The sequence below is a fragment of the Daphnia pulex genome, chromosome 11, assembly GCF_021134715.1.
Source record: "Daphnia pulex isolate KAP4 chromosome 11, ASM2113471v1".
NCBI lineage: Eukaryota > Metazoa > Arthropoda > Branchiopoda > Diplostraca > Daphniidae > Daphnia > Daphnia pulex.
Genome location: NC_060027.1, coordinates 736,840 through 756,828, shown reverse-complemented (window position 1 = coordinate 756,828; position 19,989 = coordinate 736,840). Strand labels below are relative to the sequence as shown.

The window sequence follows — 19,989 nt, the reverse complement described above, 5'->3', positions numbered from 1 at the left end:
CTGAGTTCTGACCAAAGTTCCTTTCCGCGTCATTTATGAATTATTCTTTTCGATCAACTTATTTAGTTATTCACTCAATGCGAATGCCCAAAGGCATAAGGTTAGAATTAATGGAAAGAAATTGTTTGAAGATTCAACCTGTTTATTGAAAAACGACTGGGAATATTTAAACAAAAATATTCAGCTTGGAATTACCAACAATTCTTGAAACAGTTCAACGGCTGACTTCTGACTCTGAGTAAGAGACTCAATCGGTTGACCTAACTGTCGGATGTAACTGGATGCTTCTATTACCAACTCCAACTGTTCAGGCAGTAATGATTTGAGAAACTTGCCAAAATGAGAAGAACAAACATCTGGAAACACAATGAAAATTGATTAGTTTTTAATGACAACAATTTGCATATAATCTCTTACCATAGTATTTCATTACAGCTTCTTGCAATTGACTTAGGTCATCTTTCGTCATTAGAGTCATGAGTTTACACAGCGCATTGCAAATCTGGCGACACATGGTTTCATGGTGTTGAAACTCGGAAAAGTCGTCAATATGCTCCGAGTTAGCCAGTGAATCGAGGAGTGTAAACCAAATTCGGATGTAATTATTCGACAAAAGTTCCCGATGATTCAAATTCAGCATCGCGTTAGCGGCAGAAATTCTAACCTTGAAATTCGGACAACTTCGAAAAACCATCAGAAGACTATCAAGTAATTTTTCCTGAAGAGACAAAACGTTATTATTTTCAAACTTGACGGCGAATTAATATTTTTTTTACCATCCAATGTGAGAACGCTGTAAGAAGCGTGATATTTTGCAATATATTTCCGCACGCGTAGCAAGCATTCCATCGATTCTACAAACAGAAAATAAAGTTAGCAAATAGCCCTGCATGCTAAAGGGGAATGAAAAAATTACTTTCATGAAATTTCCCGTTGTAGCTTGTTTAGCAACGACCGAAATGGCCTTTTCCAGTAAATTTGCCGTATCACTTCCTTGAGTCGGAACATCCGTTATGATCTTAACGAAAATTCCCAGGGCACGTATTCCATTGCAACGAACCTGGAAAAGGTAAAAAGTATACTAGAAGTGTGAATATTGAAGTAGAAATGAGTAATTCTTACTTTCATAGGCCCCTGAGCCGCATTAACGGCCGCTTGTATGAGATTAATCAAGAAATCTCGTGGCATTTCTTCTAACAACGAATTCCTTCAAAAAATAAAATGTTGTTGGTTTTCAGTTTTAACAAGTAAAGTAGTAGGATACTTACTGGTCTTTATCCAATGTATCTGCCAAATTGCCTAGTGCCCAACTAGCATTTAATGCCACAAGGAGATTACTGTCTAAAAGTAGAGGCAGTATTTTTTCCGAACTGTCCAACAAAAACGATGCATCCTGTGTTGTACCAAAATGTGTGCTATTAAAATATTCCGTCTTAAAATGCATTGAAACTTACATCATTGAGTGTGTTAAATGTGACGGCAAAGCCTAAAGTTCGTATGGAAGCTGCTCGAACACCAGCGTCAGCATCCACGGCACAGCCCAGGGCCAGGGTGACAAAAAGGATTCTTAATTCTCGCTAGAAACGGATGATTTAGAAGAAATGTGGATTTAAACTTTTTTTTAAAATAACATACCGGTAAACACTCGAATATTTGTGATCCAACAGTAGCAAGAGCTGCACAGGCTTCTGCTTTCAGGGGAGGAATAGAAGGCGCTTGTAGTACGTCTGCGAGACCATACCGAATTATGTAAATCCACAGCTGGATAGCTTCGTCGCGTGAAATAAATTGATCTGATAACACAGAAAGTATGATAAATTTGAAAAAATTCGAAATAACTGTTTGAAATGTCTTTACTGGTATCTTCCTTTTCCATTTCTTGTAAAATGCTGGCACCAACAAGCGCTAGTGCTTTAGCACAACGAATCTGAATTCCAGAATCTTGATCGGCTAAGAGTTTTCGACACACTGATTGCACAATGTGTTGAAAGTAAGGCTGCGCCACACGGATATTGGACCGAGCTACTTCACCAATCACTAATAGACTCTCCAACGTTAATGGGAATCCTGATTGGCCATCAATCAATGCTAAACAATGTTCCAGCAGCCAACACTTTCCTATGGATGATTGATTATTGACGGAGTGAGATATTGCCGACAGAAAATAATTTCTTACCTGTTTTTTCATCATGAAACATTTGAACGATGCTCGAATTCGTAGAACGGGCGCAAAGTAATATCCGAAGAACTGACAAGCAAGCTACTTTAACATCTGGATCTGATTAATTAAAAAAATTATTATTGATTAAGGTTATATAGTCGGAAGTAAAAAAATGTATACCTTTGTTTTCTAAGAAAGGGGTGCATTGCTGAACAGTTTTAGAAACCAATTCTATTGGCAGCTTTTCGTAAGGAAATACAGTAGCTGCGACTGCAAGGCATTTGAAAATCTGGATAAGAGCACTGGCTGATTGTTCGGCACTCACGGAGAGAATCAGTGAACGCTGTACTGCAATGACAGTTTCTGCAAGTGTTTGGCTCAAGGGAATAAAAGCCCCTGTTCTATTCTCTTGATACGCTGCCATGGCTAGGGTCGGCTGGATCGCTTGTAAAAGCGAAGACAGAGCAACCACAGCGCTGCACCGCACTTTGATTGAAGAATCCTTCAATATCGGGGTGACGAGTGAGTGGCGGTAAACTTGTCCTTGAGACGAATCAGGCAAAAATGAAGACCAGTAACCCATTACGGATCGTTGTTCACAAAATTTAAAGGCAGCCGACAACATTTTCAAAGCGTTGGAGCGGACTTTTGCCTGGGCTTCTTTCAGTCTTTGATGAGACTGCACATCAGAATCAGATAGTTCCGAGTCTGAGCTGCTGACAGGAATGTTGTTCTTTGTCCACGGTTTATTTTTCGTTTGGAAATGGACTTCAATGTCAACTTCCTCGATGTTGCTATCTCGATTCTTGGATTGAACTTTGCTGGGAGGACGTTTCTTTCTCACCTTCGGATTCTTCGTCTGATCTGACTTGGAAGAAAGTTCCACAAATGGAAGGGATGATGGACGAATTGGAGCGTACTTTAGTGGCTGACCAGCGATTCCAAAAAGCATGTAGTATCGTGCTAGACCTTAGATAAAGAATATATATCATATCCAAATAAGCAGGTCTCCGAAATGTGCAGCCTTACTAAAGATACTTTCCAAATGAGCCACTGTTGAAGCAGTAAATCTAACAAATGTATTCTCTAATCCATAGAAACAAAGACTAAGAACCTAGTAAAATAAATGAATGTGGTTAAGAAATTTCTTCATGACATTATAAGAAACACTGTTTTACCTTGAGAAGGTTAAGATTGTTTGGATCGGAATTTAGGTGTTGCTCTTGGAATTTTATGAACTGGATGATACATGTGTTAATTACATCCTTTGATATTGTAGACCAATCCTTTTCTCCCGAACAGTTGGTAAAATTGCAGAGAATTTTCAGAATGAGAACTGTTTGATTATTGATTTGTTGTTCTTCATTCAATTTATTGATCAAGAATCCAGAAGGACTAAGCACTTTCTCCAAAGCCTAATTTAGTAATTTCAATGGGAAACATTATTGTTCAAAATTTTTCATTCATTCCCAGTTTCAGACCTACTTTAGTTTGTTTAACTTCTTTGAAGTTGACTGCCACAGCAAGACAATTGAAAATGTCAGTAAATATTAAATGATTTTCATTCTTAAGGGATTTTATAATCCAATCAATTAATTGCTCTGATGCTTGACTTGTTAAGTGTACATTTGGAAGTTGTAAAACTTGTTCCCATATTTGACAAGTCTTGGCAACTTTAAAAGATTCTTCATGTTTCACAATTTTTAAAACATCTGATACTAAAATTACAGAATCCTATAAACATAAGATTTTAAACAGTGAAATGAATATAACTTTTATGGAATCTTACTTGAACATTGACTGACGACGATTCCAATTCTTTCCTTTTAAGATCGAAGAAAAGGGTGTTCAGATTATCCAAGAAATTTGTTATTTCTTCCGGATTTGCATTTTTCTTATCTAACAATAGGTTGAGCTTTTCTCGAACCCCTGTCAGATAATTTGTGTCTAATGATTTAAGTTGAGAAAGAGCCATGACTCTATCTCGATTGTCACACTTTGTTTACAAATTGAAGGTCCTTGATTTTTTCGACATTTTCGTCTGCTATGTGTCGACGAAGTACCGAAGGCATCCGCTTGGTTTTTTTTTTTCTTAATTGAAAAATGTTTAAGATTAATGAAAGCGTGGTTCATTCAAAAGTTCATAAAAAATAAAGATTTTTTTTTCCTTACTAAATTTTGGGAAAAAAATTGAAATAGTTTCAAAATTAGCTTTGGCATTGAGGCAAATTCAAATATGTCTAGCTAGGCTAGCAGACTACCACACAATACCTTCTTTTAGGGTTCAGTTCAGACTTCAAACAATAACAAATGGAGTTTTAGAAAACACCGGTTGATATTACTATTTGGTACACGAATTATACCAACACAACTGATATTTTGTAAAAATTAGCAAAATTCTCAATCTCCTAAAAATGCCAGCTGCTGATGTATCCACTAATTCTTCCACCGATGGATGGTACATCTTGGGTAAGTTCATATTAACGACCAACAATGTCAACATTTCCTAACTACATTTAATTCGACATGTTTAGAAATCCAAAAAATGATGTATGGATTTGGCGACAGCAAATATTCGCTGAAAGAAACTGCTGAATTAGTAGAGAAAATTGTGAAGGAACAACTAATTCAGTTCCTGAATGCACTGTCTGAGGTTGCTGTTAAAATTAACTCAAAGAAAATTGGTATCAAAGAATTTCTAGTCTTACTTAGGTAGGTAACCTTCAGTTTAACAATATCTCAAGTTATTCAATATATTGAAGTGATTTCTGTTAAATTAGGCACAGTCCAGTTAAACTGAGAAGATTTTGCACCTATTTACAAGCCAGTGGGTTTAAGGATTTGGCAAAAGAAGATGATTTGCCTAAAGACATAATGACTGAATTTTCTGATCTTCACACTGGAAATAAAAAACTGAATTCTGCTCTTGCATTCCTACAACACCTTGATCCATCATGTTATCTGTGTAATGTGGCAGATCCATCTAAACCTTTCCTGTTACCTGATGATGCCCTCAAGGAACGAAATGAAAGGATTGAGAGAATGACATTAGCCATGGAGAAGGGGCAGTACATTGAATATTCTCAAGTATTTTGATTCAACCTAACTGCTTTTTCAAAATCTAGATTTAACAGAATTGTTTTTGTCAGGCCAAATCTACCTCATTTAAGAGAGGCCAGCCTTCTGGTAAATTTCAAGATTGGTTACTTAAAGATTCTCCAGCTCCTGAGGTTGCTTTAAGTGCGACAGCTTGGTCTATTCTCAGTTACTTTGCTTACGAAACCATCGCACAAATAGTAGATCTGGCCTTCATAGTACGAAGAGACAATATGGCTGGGCAAGTGAGTGACGCAGTTCAACGTAACACTGCACCAAGAGTATCTCCAGCGAATGCTGATTTGTTCAAGGTAAAAGGATTAAAATGAATGTTACAATAATTATAATCATTCTTTAAAACAAAATTTCCGTATTTTTAGCCGACATGGTCAAATTCGATGAAACCTCTTCAAACAGCGGAAGTCTCTGAGGCCATCAGACGGTTCAACAATACACACAACTCAATTTTTTCTCCATTCCGAAGAAATGGTGTTCCTCCTCCTGGACATCGACTTCTGGCACTGTAATTTAAACGTACTGCAAGGGCTTCAAATTCAATATGGCGAAAGCTGCGTCGTAAATTGTTAATATCACTTTCAACATCCAAATTCGTGCGTGCATTGTTGGATGCGATCGGTTGTGTTCATCCTAAAAATAGGAAACTTTAATGTAAAATTGTATGCAAGAAACCTGAATAAAGAATACTCACACATAGGGTGCGAACTGAACTGTAGTAATGGGAATAATCCTGCGATAAAAATAGCAAAAATCGCCATAACTCTGAAGTTATCTTTGCGATGCGAGTGAGTGAAAATTTGTTCAGCATAGGAACAAATCCAGCAATATATTTGGAGGTGATTTCAATTTCTGCTTTATGCTTCAGCAACTTAAAATTGGTCGTATCCAAACTTGGCAGTGGAGGGTAAAGTGAGCAATCCACTCCATCAGAAAATTTTTGAAGTATACAGGCAACCCTACTTCTGTTGTACAAAACCTTTATTGCTTCTAAAATAGAAATGAAAAATTCAATAATTAGTTATTAAAAAGGAACCATGATTTTGGTAAACTGAATACCTCTGAATTGAGGATCAATTTCTAGTCCAGCTAGTCCTACCGCATGCATTGGTTTTGTGGTGTCATTGTGCAAGAAATCATAACTGATAACAGCCTCTGTGATCCATGCTTCAGACATACTTTTACCTTCCGTTGGATGCCTGGATTTAACATGCAACTGTCGTAGCCTTCAAACACAAAAAACACCTACATAGTTAGTATATTAAGGCATTTTAGAGTAAATTGAAATTACAGTTTTTTACCTCATATATTCTTCAAATGATGTCGTCACATCCTTTTTTTTGGTAGAAGGGTTGATAACTGGTCCCACAACACAAGTGATGGTTGAACTCAAGGACTTGTTATCAGAGTTTTTAATACTTGTAAGAATGATTTCAGTATTCTGATCTTTGTAGGCAAAGATATTGCTCAGAACTCTGCTTGCATATTGTGCTCTCATATCAGTAAGGGTGATATTGCTGTTGCATCTCGTAGTCACGTTAGACCGACCTCCACTGATCATCAAAGGCTGCAAAAAGAAATTAAATAGGTATTCACTTATATTTCATTTTCAGCAAAAAATAAACCTATTTACAATCAGAGTCATAGAGTTGAGGGTTTCTTTGAATACTGCTTTGAAATCAACATTGTTTTTCGTTGATTTTTCCATTGTTATTCGAAAATCGAGCCGAGCCAAGTGTCTGCTTCGACTAAACAGCTGATCTCAGAGACAATGTTGTCAAACATTCAATTGATCTACCAAGACGAATTTTGAAAAATGCATTCGTATTCGAAAGGACTTATGGAAATTAAAGATATTATTTAGATTAAATAAAATTGAAAATCAGTAATCAATTAAGAATAAATTCTTTATATTTTAAAATGATAAATCTCTTTACATGAAGATAAAGGGCGCCAACACAGATTTTGTGGCGAAGGCGACAATTTCAGAAAGTGACAACCCGAAAGTAATAACCAAAACACAGTTAAATGAATGCCTCGTGATTTTTAATAACCCATTAGAAATATTCGTTTACTACTCTTCAGTCAGCGTTTATTGTTCAATGAACTTAATCAGACTTTACTTGTTGTGAATCTTGTTTGCAACTGTTGACGAGATCATTTCGGCTGTCGCGTAGAGTCATAGCAACTCGCGCCCCGAGTCGACCATTAAAGCTGCAGCGGATAAAAAATGGAATAAATTAAACAATCAACAGGATAACAAGAGCTTTGCACAATAATCAAGTTTACCTGCGGAACAAAGACGGAGCATATTGTGACGCATATAAAGATAATAGAACAGGATTGATAGAAATCCAAGCTTCATCCAAGTGGTTAACCATGGCGACAGCGCAAAGACGAGCACATCGTTCTGTAGACATTCGGCGATCTTTCTTAGTCATCGCGCCCCCTAATTTCTATTAGAAAAATTCAAGGATAAGAGAAGAGCTTCTTTGTAAAATAAGAAAAAGCGTGTCTTCGTTACTGTACCTGACCGTATGTATCGGTAGCGCAAGCGCTAAGTAGGTCTGAGAAAACCGGTCCGGGGCAGAGCATAGTGACCGAAATCCCTTGAGTTGTCAGTTCAGCACGTAATGTCTCGAAGTAGCCCTGTTCATGATGGTATATGTAGGTCAAGTTAATGGATATTGATTGTTGTATTGATTTAAATTAATTATTATGTTACGTACATGTAACGCATGCTTCGTTGCATTATATGAAGCACTGCACGGTGCTAATACCAATGAGAAAGTTGATTAAAAAATAATAAACTAAAGATTTAATTAAATTAGTTACCCTACCTCCAACTTTCCCGCACACAGAGGAAGTGACAGCAATTTGACCTCTTTTCTTTTGCAAGAAATGTGGCATTACAATGCGACTCAGATTGAGTAATCCAAAAACATTGCCATCAAACATGTCTTTGTCAACCCGAATATCAATATTCATCCACTCAGCTCTTTGAGATCTTCCAGCATTGTTAACCAACACATCTAGCTATTAACAAATAAATACTAAAATAAATATTTGATAATATAGTTTTCAGCACATACTGTCCCGAAATGCTTTAAGACAGCATCAAAGTATTGCTGATGAAGTTCTAGCTTGGCAACATCCACAGGTAACAGTAAAACATCAGCCTCTGAAATCCCTGATTTTTTCCCAATTACTGCATTTCGAGAAAATGGGAAAAATAAATAAATAACGACACAACAGAATTTTTAAAATATTGCATAACTTACTTAAACACTGAGCTTTTACTTTCTGGAGCTCATTTTCTCTTCTGCCAGACAAAACAACTTTTGCTCCATTGGCAACAAGCTGTTTAATTCAAGACACGAGTTTACATGTGTCAATCACCAAAAATACAATAATTTCATGAATAACCTCATATGCTAAGTATTCGCCAATTCCAGATGAAGCTCCGACAATCCAATAGACTTGTCCTTTCACTGAGCCTGTGTTTGTTCACAGAGAAAGACTGATAAAAAAGAAATCAACTTAAATAATAAGTAATAACACTTACTCAAACGTTTCCCGAATCTCTCTACAAACATCAGAGTTAAATCGCCATCACTAATCAGTATGGCGAGAAGGAATAACGTAATAAATATACCAATGTATATCATAAGCGATGTCAACTCCATTTCTATTCGTATTTGGTGAACAATAATGTCTGAAGTAACAGTCTACTTTTTGTTTGGGTTTTAATACAGTGGTACAAGATCTCGTAAAACAGGTTTAGGTTTCTCGGAAAATTTATTATTCACCGAAATTTCTCTTATTACCTTCTTCCGATTTCCGTCCAAATAATATATTACAATTATTTATTTCGGTCTAAAAGTGTAAGAGAAGATGTTGTCCTTGGTCCCACGAGGTTGTTGTAAACGATAAGATTATATTTATCTAGAGAGAGATCCATTATCTCCTCGGATGAAGTTGTCCCATTTTTATATAAATAAATAATAAATAAAACCATTTTGATTTATTTACTCGGTAGTTTATAACACAGTCAACTAATTTTTCTTCTGTTACACGGCATTAATAAAATATGTAATGAAATAAAAAACGAGCAACTAGATTTTAATAACATATGGCGGTTATGGTCTTCGTTTTAGATTTACGAGCTATGAGCTCCCACCTGCTTCTCGTCTACCTCTTGTTTTGATGGCTGCCTGCACTCCATAACGGCTTAGGAAACTACAGAAAACATGTTTAAAATTTTTAATTAAATATAAACTCAAATTATTTTGGGAACTTACGCTCGAGCAATTGTAGGGGCATACTGGGAGACGTAAAGGAAGAAGAGCACCGGATTGAGTGAAATCCAAACTTCGTCTATTTTATTGACAATAGCCACAGCGCAAAGTTTTGCGCAACGTTCTGCTTTCATTCTTTTTTCATCCGCACCAATTTTTCCTCCTAATTGCTACATAAACAGGTGTAATTTTAGTGGACTAGTATAATTAAATAGTCTTTAATGTTTTTCGGTATACATACCTCTCCGGGATTTTCTGTTGCGCAGGCAGTGAGAATATCAGAGTGGACCATTCCCGGACAAATCATCGTAATAGAGATGCCTTTGGGCGCTAATTCAGATCTTGCGGTTTCAAAGTAGCCCTGCCAACCATAAAATTCTCAAGGTAATTCAGGTTGAAAATAAAAATGTTTTGCACTCACGTGAAGGGCGTGCTTAGTTGCGTTGTACGAGCTTGAAAGCGGTGCTTTTCAATGAAATTTGATTATAATTAATTCAAAAACCAAAATGTTGTTTTATTTACCTCCAAACTTCCCCGCACATGACGAAGTCACCACAACATGTCCTTTTGATTTGGCCAAGAAATGAGGTAACACGACACGAGTCAGATTTACTAAGCCAAAGACGTTAGTCTTGAATAATTCCTTGTCCACCTTTGTGATTACATTAAAATTAATTAATTAAAATTTAATTAAATGTAATTACAATACAAATACTTTGAGTTTAATATTCTGAAATTCCGCTTTTTGGGAACGACCGGAATTGTTAATGAGCACATCCAACTGAAAATAGCCAATAATTAAGGTGCGCACAATTGCAATTTGAATATTATTCAACTATTTACCGTTCCGAAATGACGAATCACTAAATCGAAATAATGTTTGTGTGAGTCTACTTTAGTCACGTCAAAGGGAAGTATTAGAACGTCAGATTCGACCAATCCAGCATTTTTGCCGATAGCTGTTATAAGGCATAAAATGAGGGTAATAAACTGTCAATTTCCGGTTGCACGGTGTTTCAACATGATTTTCACCTAGACATCCGGCTTTGACTGCTTTCAACTCTGTCTCCCGTCGTGCGGAAATCACGAGCTTGGCTCCATGGGCGGCTAGCTATAATAATACAACCGATACTTAAAAATGTTTCGCAATTATAATTGTAGAAAAAATACGAATTATAGTACCTGGAAAGCCAATTCTTTTCCAATGCCGGAAGAAGCTCCAACGACCCAATACACTTTTCCCCTGGCGGAGCCTAGAAGCAGAAGAAACTAGTCAAACAAGTTTTCACGAAATAATTTCAGGTGTGCCAATCAACTTACTTAACCGTGTTCCGATTTTCTCTAAAAACATTAATGTTAAATCACCATCGGAGAAGAAAATGAGAATGAGTAACAGCACAACAATCAGCAAAGATACTATAAACAAAAAGGTGAAAAAATCCATGTTGATGCACGAACAATCACAGATTCACAGGTGAGTAGTCTGCTGTAACGAACTTTAACTGTTCCAAGGATAACCCATGTCTACCTGCTTCGAAGAATTCTTCACCATGCTGCAACTACCTGGCTGGAAGAAACCGGACACGTGATTTTTTCGGTTTCTTCGTGCATTCTTATTGGTTGGTTCCTCCCGATGAACATCATATCATAGATTGAACGAACGCATCGAGAAATCGGTTTGTAAACCGAACCTAAACCAAAGTTTGGCCTTCTTTTCTTGTTAGGCTAACAGTTGGTGGTCAACACCAAAAAATAAACTTAAAAAGGGAAAGAATTTTTAGGCCTAAAATTTTGATTGGAATTTATCCGATGGGGGAATACAATGGTACATTAAAATATTTGTTTTTATTTTACGACTATGCCGACATTCCTGGTTCTTATTCAAAAATTTAAAAGTTATAAAAATTGTTTCAATCGTTTGTTGCTTGAACGAGGTCTAACTGTTAACATGTCTGACAGCATTTCTACTTCTTTCCTCCAGTCAATCAACTTTTTTTTAAATTTTGACTAGACATTTAATCAGCGTAGATTCAAATAATCTGAAAGGGCTGACGGCAATGTTTAGTCTTGATTTTTAAAACTATGATAGAAAATTATGACATTGTCAAACAGTTTAACTGAAAGGCTAAATATAACAAATAGTGAAGAAATAATTGTTCATTTGCGTTGAGAAATAATTGTAAAACTATTCTTATGGAGATTAACCGGTTATTTTGCTTTTTCATTTTTGGCGCTGGATCAAAATGGGTGTGGCTGTATACCACGCTTCCACACAACCTGTTATTCATCCAAATGTATCTGTTATTACGTTTTTTAAAAAACCGGGTCAGCATCAAAGTAGTTCTGTCGTTACATCATTTAAGAAAATTGAGATCAACAAGTACTCGAATTTTAAAATTCAGTCAAGAAAATGAGCAACTTGATTGTCCTTATGTGAAACACTCGTCCACTTTTGGCACAAACAGCGCAGGTTGTTAAAAATACCAGTTTACAGCTACGAGAAAACGTCATGTCAGGGGAAAAAACTTGCAACCAAAATAAGAAGAATTGTCACGTGATTTTTACTTACGTTTACGCGAACATAGGGGCCGTTGAGGACGATCCCGTTAGCACGTCATTTTGAACGCAGTGACCTCGTGGGCAATTTCAGATCCATTCACCCAATAAAATACCAGCCAACACTTGTATAGTCTGGTTAAAACAGAAACTATCATTACGTTTGAGCAGACGACATTAAATGGGTTAATCAAATATACCTTTCAAATTATTATGAGGAAAAGTTTGATGGTCGCACAGCCTTCAAACACGTGTTGCCATAAAGTCGTTTAACTCCAATATCATTTTTCGGGATTGAATTTTCGCAAACTAAGCTGGAAAATCGATAAGATGAAATTTATTGCTTCGTAATGTTGAATATTCGCGATCGGATGAATCAGTTTTTAATCGGATATCTCATTACTATGGTAAGGAGATATCCTTAATAGTTAGCCGATGCCACAGCCTTGACATTCCTACTAGACAGTCAAGCATGAATGAATCTGAGTTTTAGTAAATAAAAATTTATCAATTGATAGTTTCCCGATAGGGATTTATCGGCAAACGACCCTGTCCTCCCACCCCCACCCCACCCCACCCGACCCCACTCTACCCACCTCCTACTCCGACTGTGCGACGACGTCTCTTTCTTCTACGGCTCGATAGCTGTTTTCGGGGTTTTTTACTCGATTTCTCTCTGGGAGGTGGCGCTGTTCCTCTCGGAGAGATAGGGAAACGATTTTCGTTTGGGGGGTTCCATTGTTCTTTTATGCGATTTGCGGGGGTTTTCGTCACGGTATTCAAATTGCGACCGTCTTGTAGAGGGGATGCTTTTACATTGCAACGTCGTGATCCCGCTTTGATTGACATAATGGGGTCGGTGTGATTTAAATGTAAAAAAGAATCGCTTATTTTTAGTTAGTTTTTCTTCCGTCAGGTGGTTCTGACGCCAATCCATAATTCAAGGCCGACGAACTTCACAACGCGGCCTTGGATTGGATTCAAAAACAAAACAAAAACAAAACAAGGCTGGCTGCTAATCAATCAACTGAACCAAGGCATTTTAAAGCAAAATGTAGTCAAATTTTAAATAATGTAGGTAGTATAATCTTTTGATTGTAAATTATTTTCCCTACTACGTAAAGCTGGTACAATAGCCGTACGGTTTTTTATATACCGAAAAGCATTCATTCATCATGGAGTCCAGGTATAATTAAATTCTGTTGGTCTCTTATTGAAATAAAATTGTTCTTACTTAACGAAATTCAACTTTGGATATATCAAAGGATGATTTACGATGTGATGGTAGAACAATGCTGGATTACCACCCTATAATTCGTGAAACTACATTAGTTTCCAATGCCAGTGGATCGGCAAGGCTGAGACTTGCAAACTCATCAACATCTGGAAAATGAAATTTGCAAATTCCTACAAAGATCCTATGCTTCAGGTGATGATACAATTAATTTAAGTCAACTTTCTTTATTGACACGACGGCAACATTGGGTCTTGTATGTTGACATATTGATATAGCTGATGTGATTTTTCCACCAGTCCTGATGTATCAACACTGGTGCAGAGTCTACGACAAGCCTTGGCCTTTGAAGCTAAATTCCAACCAAAGCTTCAACTTCTGTCAACACTCAACAGCCAGCAATAGAGGAGTAAGTATTCTGTAATGCTTCTTCTAATGAGAATACAAACTAATTTAAATTTGTTGTTTGTATTTTAGGAAAGCGGTGAAATTATGTATGCATTGAGGGATGGAGCTGCTCATGTTCTTCGCTGCATGAAAGTCTGGTATGATCTTCCTTATGCAGTTCTTCTGGATGCTCTCAACATGATGGACTGGTTCATGAGCCGCATGAAAGCACTCCTAAACACCTCTCATGCATAGCAATCAGCTCCTTCCATCTAGCAGCTTGCCAATGGGTGGAGAGGATTAAACAGAACAACATTGAGGTATCTTCCATTCAGAGTCCAATGTAGGTATGTTGACAGTTTTAATTGGATAGTATTCAGGTTGTCTAATAAATTTTAATTAATAGATTGTTCCTGAACCTCAATATCTGGTAACGATATCTTAATGTAAATGTAGAATGTACCGCCGGAGACATCAACCGGATGGAAAAAATTGTCGAAGCCAAGATAGCTCGTCTACCCCAAGAAGAACCGGTCACGACCTTAACATTCCTCAACCTCTATCACTCACTTCTCTCGACGACTTTACCTGCCGCTCTTCAGCAAGACCTTCTTATTCTTTCATGCAAGCAGGAGACCATTTGCTGTGACGCAAAATAATGCTGCCTTTCCCTCATCTCTTTTGACTTTCGTCCTACTGTTTGTCGAAATAAAGTGTCACCAGCAGGCCATCGAGGTTATTATCAGAGACGTTTTACTAGAACTTCAGCGACTTGTTCAGGTATTTAGTGGTTGTGCTTGTTTGTTGATTCCAATTTTGTAATGCTGATATTTTACCTCTAGGTCAAAGATGACTAGTTGAAGGAGTGTATAAGAATGGTCACTTCGGCAATGGCACCTTCCGATGGCTATGCCCAAAGCAATCCGTCTCATCGTCAACGACTTACCTGGAAGTTGTCCTTTTTCTACTATTTATTTGCCTTCTAAACCATTTATAATAAGTTTTGCCTTTAGTAAAGCAAAATGCCTAGCTTTTTAAAGTCCTATACCAATTACTTGTTGAGCCTGTGTAAATTCGAGTCTCAGTGATACATGATTACCACTCTTAACAAGAAAACTATATATTTCTTTACTCACTACATCAGAAGTTTCTCTAAGTGTGCAGTCGAAAATTTTAGTCAAAATTCCCTTCATAGATAAGAGAAATAGAGCCGTAATTTCATCCTATAAACGTTCAATTAATCTATCAAAAATCTTATCTTGTTTAGGGTGGTTATTAACCTTATATGTTATTTATATAAATTTAAATACTATAAATAATGGTTCGAAATTAACTGAAAAAAGACTTCTGTAATTTTACGTAATTTCGATGTTACGTCATGACGTCATACGTCGACTATGACTTGATAACCACCCGAATCAGTAAGTATCGGCTTTGACCTATTCATGAACTTATGTAGCCCACAATTATAAAAACAAAATCACCTGTCCTATTTACAATAAATGCTTGAATTGCCGCTTTATTTGCCGTTTCTTATTTATACCAAAGCACTTTAATTCAGACAAGGGGCGATGGTAAAGAAATTATATAGTCAACCTAGGTTACGAAGAGATAAGTAAAGGTGAACTCTTGGAAGATTTATATCATCGCTTAAATTTTATTTCTCTAAAAGTTCGTTCCATCTTTAAGAATATCATAGCTGATGTCTTACAACTGTCAATTTTCCTAACAGCAGTAATCATTTTAATACCAGAAAAGCTGCAGCATTTTTCTTTTGGTGTTGGAACTACTAGGAAAGGGTTTCCAATCTGAAGGTGAAAACTTAGTATTAGACTATTTATTTCAAATTTAAAGTTTTAACCTACAAACCTTCATCAAAGTCAGTACACAAGGAATGTTCTCTGTGTTTAGTCTCTTGGTATCATAATGATCATCTGAGAGCTCCACATCAGGTTGATATCCGTCCATGGTTGCTATTTTATAATAGAGGAATTTGTGTTGCAAAAAAAGAGCTGATTTCTCAGCCAATAACACTGCATCATAAGGGTGCCCTCCACATTCAAGAATCTATTTTAATGCCATAAAAATGTTTCATGAGAAATTATTGACTGGTGGAAATATCACATCAGCTATATCAATATGTCAACATACATGACCCAACATTGCTGTCGTGTCAATAAAGAAAGTTGTCACACCCCATACTTTCGAGTCAAACTAGCGCGAAGGTTTTTAATTTTTGGGGCGGATTCATTTCGGTTAGCAATTTATTATCCCGTTCCTATAGTTATGAGGCTTTTTTTTATTCCCTATAAAACGATTAATCGAACCAAAACATCGAACCCAAAGCTAAAAAGACACAAACTCCGCAAAAAAAAACCCTATCGGGAAACTCGCGCGCGAAGCAAGGGATCGGCATATTTTCTCGTGCTTCTAAAACGTGTCTAAACAAAACTGTTTTCAGTTTCCCGATAGGGATTTATCGGCAAACGACCCTGTCTCCTCCCACCCACCACCCCACCCCACCCGACCCCACTCTACCCACCTCCTACTCCGACTGTGGGACGACGTCTCTTTCTTCTACGGCTCGATAGCTGTTTTCGGGGTTTTTCACTCGATTTCTCTCTGGGAGGTGGCGCTGTTCCTCTCGGAGAGATAGGGAAACGATTTTCGTTTGGGGGGTTCCATTGTTCTTTTATGCGATTTGCGGGGGTTTTCGTCACGGTATTCAAATTGCGACCATCTTGTAGAGGGGATGCTTTTACATTGCAACGTCGTGATCCCGCTTTGATTGAGATAAAGGGGTTGGTGTGATTTAAATGTAAAAAAGAATCGCTTATTTTTAGTTAGTTTTTCTCCCGACAGGTGGTTCTGACGCCAATCCATAATTCAAGGCCGACGAACTTCAACGCGGCCTTGGATTGGATTCAAAAACAAAACAATTCAAAAACAAAACAAAAACAAAACAAGGCTCTGGCTGCTAATCAATCAACTGAACCAAGGCAAGTTTAAAGCAAAATGTAGTCAAATTTTAAATAATGTAGGGAGTATAATCCTTTGATTGTAAATTATTTTCCCTACTACGTAAAGCTGGTACAATAGCCGTACGGTTTTTTATGTACCGAAAAGCATTCATTCATCATGGAGTCCAGGTATAATTAAATTCTGTTGGTCTCTTATTGAAATAAAATTGTCCTTACTTAACGAAATTCAACTTTGGATATATCAAAGGATGATTTACGATGTGATGGTAGAACAATGCTGGATTACCACCCTATAATTCTTGAAACTACATTAGTTTCTAATGCCAGTGGATCGGCAAGGCTGAGACTTGCAAACTCATCAACATCTGGAAAATGAAATTTGCAAATTCCTACAAAGATCCTATGCTTCAGGTGATACAATTAATGTATGTCAACTTTCTTTATTGACACGACAGCAACATTGGGTCTTGTATGTTGGCATATTGATATAGCTGATGTGATTTTTCCACCAGTCCTGATGTATCAACACTGGTGCAGAGTCTACGACAAGCCTTGGCCCTTGAAGCTAAATTCCAACCAAAGCTTCAACTTCTGTCAACACTCAACAGCCAGCAATACAGGAGTAAGTATTCTGTAATGCTTCTTCTATTGAGAATACAAACTAATTTGTAATTTGTTGTTTGTATTTTAGGAAAGCGGTGAAATTATGTGTGCAATGAGGGATGGAGCTGCTCATGTTCTTTGCTGCATGAAAGTCTGGTATGATCTTCCTTATGCAGTTCTTCTGGATGCTCTCAACATGATGGACTGGTTCATGAGCCGCATGAAAGCACTCCTAAACACCTCTCATGCATAGCAATCAGCTCCTTCCATCTAGCAGCTTGCCAATGGGTGGAGAGGATTAAACAGAACAACATTGAGGTATCTTCCATTCAGAGTCCAATGTAGGTATGTTGACAGTTTTAATTGGCTAGTATTCAGGTTGTCTAATAAATTTTAATTAATAGATTGTTCCTGAACCTCAATATCTGGTAACGATATCTTAATGTAAATGTACCGCCGGAGACATCAACCGGATGGAAAAAATTGTCGAAGCCAAGATAGCTTGTCTACCCCAAAAAGAACCGGTCACGACCTTAACATTCCTCAACCTGTATCACTCACTTCTCTCGACGACTTTTTACCTGCCGCTCTTCAGCAAGAGCAAGACCTTCTTATTCTTTCATGCAAGCAGGAGACCATTTGCTGTGACGCAAAATAATGCTGCCTTTCCCTCATCTCTTTTGACTTTCGTCCTACTGTTTGTCGAAATAAAGTGTCACCAGCAGGCCATCGAGGTTATTATCAGAGACGTTTTACTAGAACTTCAGCGACTTGTTCAGGTATTTAGTGGTTGTGCTTGTTTGTTGATTCCAATTTTGTATTGCTGATATTTTACCTCTAGGTCAAAGATGACTAGTTGAAGGAGTGTATAAGAATGGTCACTTCGGCAATGGCACCTTACGATGGCTATGCCCAAAGCAATTCGTCTCATCGTCAACGACTTACCTGGAAGTTGTCCTTTTTCTACTATTTCTTTGCCTTCTAAACCATTTATAATAAGTTTTGCCTTTAGTAAAGCAAAATGCCTAGCTTTTTCTAGTCCTATACCACTTACTTGTGGAGCCTGTGTAAATTCGGGTCTCAGTGATACATGATTACCACTCTTAACAAGAAAACTATATATTTCTTTACTCACTACATCAGAAGTTTCTCCAAGTGTGCGGTCGAAAATTTTAGTCAAAATTCCCTTCATAGATAAGAGAAATAGAGCCGAAATTTCATCCTATAAACGTTCAATTAATCTATCAAAAATCTTATCTTGTTTAGGGTGATTATTAACCTTATATGTTATTTATATAAATTTAAATACTATAAATAATGGTTCGAAATTAACTGAAAAAAGCAACAAGACTTCTGTAATTTTACGTAATTTCGATGTTACGTCATGACGTCATACGTCGAGTATGACTTGATAACCACCCGAATCAGTAAGTATCGGCTTTGACCTATTCATGAACTTATATAGCCCACAATTATAAAAGCAAAATCTCCTGTCCTATTTACAATAAATGCTTGAATTGCCGCTTTATTTGCCGTTTCTTTTTTATACCAAAAACACTTTAATTCAGACAAGGGGCGATGGTAAAGAAATTATATAGTCAACCTAGGTTACAAAGAGATAAGTAAAGCTCTTGGAAGATTTATATCACCGCTTAAATGTTATTTCTCTAAAAGTTCCATCTTTAAGAATGTCATAGCTGATGTCTTACAACTGGCAATTTTCCTAACAGCAGTAATCATTTTAATACCAGAAAAGCTGCAGCATTTCTAGGTGTTGGAACTACTAGGAAAGGGTTTCCAATCTGAAAGTGAAAACTTATACTATTAGACTATTTATTTCAAATTTAAAGTTTTAACCTACAAACCTTCATCAAAGTCAGTACACAAGGAATGTTCTCTGTGTTTAGTCTCTTGGTATCATGATAAGGATCATCTGAGAGCTCCACATCAGGTTGATATCCGTCCATGGTTGCTATTTTAATAGATGGAATTGTGTGTGTGTGTTGCAAAAAAAGAGCCGATTTCTCAGCCAATGACACTGCATCATAAGGGTTCCCTCCACATTAAAGAATCTATTTTAATGCCATTAAAATGTTTCATGAGAATTTGTTGATTGGTGGAAATATCACATCAGCTATATCAATATGTCAACATACAAGACCCAACATTGCTGTCGTGTCAATAAAGAAAGTTGTCACACCCCATACTTTCGAGTCAAACTCGCGCGTAGGTTTATAATTTTTGGGGCGGATTCATTTCGGTTAGCAATTTTTTTTCCCGTTCCTATTGTTATGAGGCTTTTTTTTATCCCTACAAACGATTAATCGAACAAAAACATCGAACCCAAAGCTAAAAAGACACAAACTCCGCAAAAAAAAACCCTATCGGGAAACTCGCGCGCGAAGCAAGGGATCGGCATATTCATACAGGATGATTGTCTTGTATGGTCATGTGGTTAGCCATCCGTATAGAAAACACAACAAAACATCAGAGACTATACAATAAAGTGAATTCGACTGTGTTAAAAGAATGAATTTCCTGTGTAAAGACTGTCATTAGAATTCCCTCTCTTCCCCCTGTTCCCGCTAGACTGGGTATTAAAAAAAAGTAGGGGGGGGGGGGGAGATCGTACGATGTTCTCTCGACCAATGGGATGGT

The 19,989-nt window shown here is 37.1% G+C and overlaps 6 protein-coding genes and 3 long non-coding RNA genes across 17 annotated transcripts; 3 read left to right on the top strand and 6 right to left on the bottom strand.

The window, feature by feature from the left end:
* Nucleotides 1-124: 124 nt before the first annotated feature.
* Nucleotides 125-4,217, bottom strand: LOC124207317 (HEAT repeat-containing protein 6-like). Its single transcript, XM_046604708.1, has 15 exons — nucleotides 3,951-4,217; nucleotides 3,647-3,895; nucleotides 3,340-3,576; nucleotides 3,191-3,275; nucleotides 2,342-3,130; nucleotides 2,177-2,278; nucleotides 1,858-2,118; nucleotides 1,636-1,793; nucleotides 1,455-1,577; nucleotides 1,269-1,393; nucleotides 1,123-1,207; nucleotides 917-1,060; nucleotides 777-854; nucleotides 418-718; nucleotides 125-356 (listed from the first exon to the last, which is right to left on the bottom strand). The coding sequence occupies exons 1-15, from the start codon at nucleotides 4,134-4,136 to the stop codon at nucleotides 181-183; spliced, it is 3,099 nt and encodes a 1,032-aa protein (XP_046460664.1). The 5' UTR covers nucleotides 4,137-4,217; the 3' UTR covers nucleotides 125-180.
* A 194-nt stretch (nucleotides 4,218-4,411) lies between these two features.
* LOC124207320 (transcription initiation protein SPT3 homolog) lies at nucleotides 4,412-5,971 on the top strand. Its single transcript, XM_046604711.1, has 5 exons — nucleotides 4,412-4,630; nucleotides 4,696-4,873; nucleotides 4,942-5,248; nucleotides 5,311-5,568; nucleotides 5,638-5,971. The coding sequence occupies exons 1-5, from the start codon at nucleotides 4,576-4,578 to the stop codon at nucleotides 5,782-5,784; spliced, it is 945 nt and encodes a 314-aa protein (XP_046460667.1). The 5' UTR covers nucleotides 4,412-4,575; the 3' UTR covers nucleotides 5,785-5,971.
* On the bottom strand, nucleotides 5,608-7,043 carry LOC124207321 (DALR anticodon-binding domain-containing protein 3-like). Its single transcript, XM_046604713.1, has 5 exons — nucleotides 6,906-7,043; nucleotides 6,574-6,839; nucleotides 6,332-6,498; nucleotides 5,967-6,262; nucleotides 5,608-5,905 (listed from the first exon to the last, which is right to left on the bottom strand). Exons 1-5 carry the CDS (start codon nucleotides 6,978-6,980, stop codon nucleotides 5,786-5,788), a joined length of 924 nt encoding a protein of 307 aa, XP_046460669.1. The 5' UTR covers nucleotides 6,981-7,043; the 3' UTR covers nucleotides 5,608-5,785.
* Nucleotides 7,044-7,165: 122 nt separating this feature from the next.
* LOC124207301 (dehydrogenase/reductase SDR family member 7-like) lies at nucleotides 7,166-9,175 on the bottom strand. The gene is made up of 10 exons (XM_046604691.1): nucleotides 9,100-9,175; nucleotides 8,838-8,987; nucleotides 8,699-8,769; nucleotides 8,554-8,632; nucleotides 8,365-8,480; nucleotides 8,113-8,308; nucleotides 8,002-8,045; nucleotides 7,802-7,921; nucleotides 7,562-7,728; nucleotides 7,166-7,486 (listed from the first exon to the last, which is right to left on the bottom strand). The coding sequence occupies exons 2-10, from the start codon at nucleotides 8,956-8,958 to the stop codon at nucleotides 7,381-7,383; spliced, it is 1,020 nt and encodes a 339-aa protein (XP_046460647.1). The 5' UTR covers nucleotides 8,959-8,987; nucleotides 9,100-9,175; the 3' UTR covers nucleotides 7,166-7,380.
* Nucleotides 9,176-9,274: 99 nt separating this feature from the next.
* Nucleotides 9,275-11,532, bottom strand: LOC124207624 (dehydrogenase/reductase SDR family member 7-like). The gene is made up of 12 exons (XM_046605196.1): nucleotides 11,512-11,532; nucleotides 11,099-11,129; nucleotides 10,891-10,911; nucleotides 10,753-10,823; nucleotides 10,603-10,681; nucleotides 10,414-10,529; nucleotides 10,286-10,351; nucleotides 10,093-10,222; nucleotides 9,992-10,035; nucleotides 9,812-9,931; nucleotides 9,574-9,740; nucleotides 9,275-9,511 (listed from the first exon to the last, which is right to left on the bottom strand). The coding sequence occupies exons 1-12, from the start codon at nucleotides 11,530-11,532 to the stop codon at nucleotides 9,439-9,441; spliced, it is 939 nt and encodes a 312-aa protein (XP_046461152.1). The 3' UTR covers nucleotides 9,275-9,438.
* A 1,154-nt stretch (nucleotides 11,533-12,686) lies between these two features.
* Nucleotides 12,687-18,535, top strand: LOC124207314. Of its 7 annotated transcripts, none has more exons than XR_006879883.1 (7): nucleotides 12,687-12,981; nucleotides 16,610-16,896; nucleotides 16,976-17,139; nucleotides 17,220-17,350; nucleotides 17,420-17,676; nucleotides 17,736-18,110; nucleotides 18,173-18,535. It is a non-coding gene; the product is annotated as an uncharacterized LOC124207314 (long non-coding RNA). The 7 variants fall into 7 exon arrangements; XR_006879886.1 differs by lacking the exons at nucleotides 12,687-12,981; nucleotides 16,610-16,896 and adding exons at nucleotides 13,168-13,200; nucleotides 13,251-13,312; XR_006879882.1 differs by lacking the exon at nucleotides 12,687-12,981 and adding an exon at nucleotides 16,249-16,548.
* On the top strand, nucleotides 13,844-15,269 carry LOC124207316. Of its 2 annotated transcripts, none has more exons than XR_006879891.1 (3): nucleotides 13,844-14,090; nucleotides 14,154-14,527; nucleotides 14,590-15,269. It is a non-coding gene; the product is annotated as an uncharacterized LOC124207316 (long non-coding RNA). The 2 variants fall into 2 exon arrangements; XR_006879890.1 differs by having other exon boundaries at nucleotides 13,844-14,094.
* On the bottom strand, nucleotides 15,358-16,137 carry LOC124207312 (exosome complex component RRP42-like). Its single transcript, XM_046604706.1, has 3 exons — nucleotides 15,899-16,137; nucleotides 15,617-15,814; nucleotides 15,358-15,555 (listed from the first exon to the last, which is right to left on the bottom strand). The coding sequence occupies exons 1-3, from the start codon at nucleotides 15,908-15,910 to the stop codon at nucleotides 15,391-15,393; spliced, it is 375 nt and encodes a 124-aa protein (XP_046460662.1). The 5' UTR covers nucleotides 15,911-16,137; the 3' UTR covers nucleotides 15,358-15,390.
* Nucleotides 18,536-18,840: 305 nt separating the features above from the next.
* LOC124207315 lies at nucleotides 18,841-19,744 on the bottom strand. Of its 2 annotated transcripts, XR_006879889.1 has the most exons (3): nucleotides 19,488-19,744; nucleotides 19,197-19,403; nucleotides 18,841-19,133 (listed from the first exon to the last, which is right to left on the bottom strand). It is a non-coding gene; the product is annotated as an uncharacterized LOC124207315 (long non-coding RNA). The 2 variants fall into 2 exon arrangements; XR_006879888.1 differs by having other exon boundaries at nucleotides 19,197-19,744.
* Nucleotides 19,745-19,989: the final 245 nt, after the last annotated feature.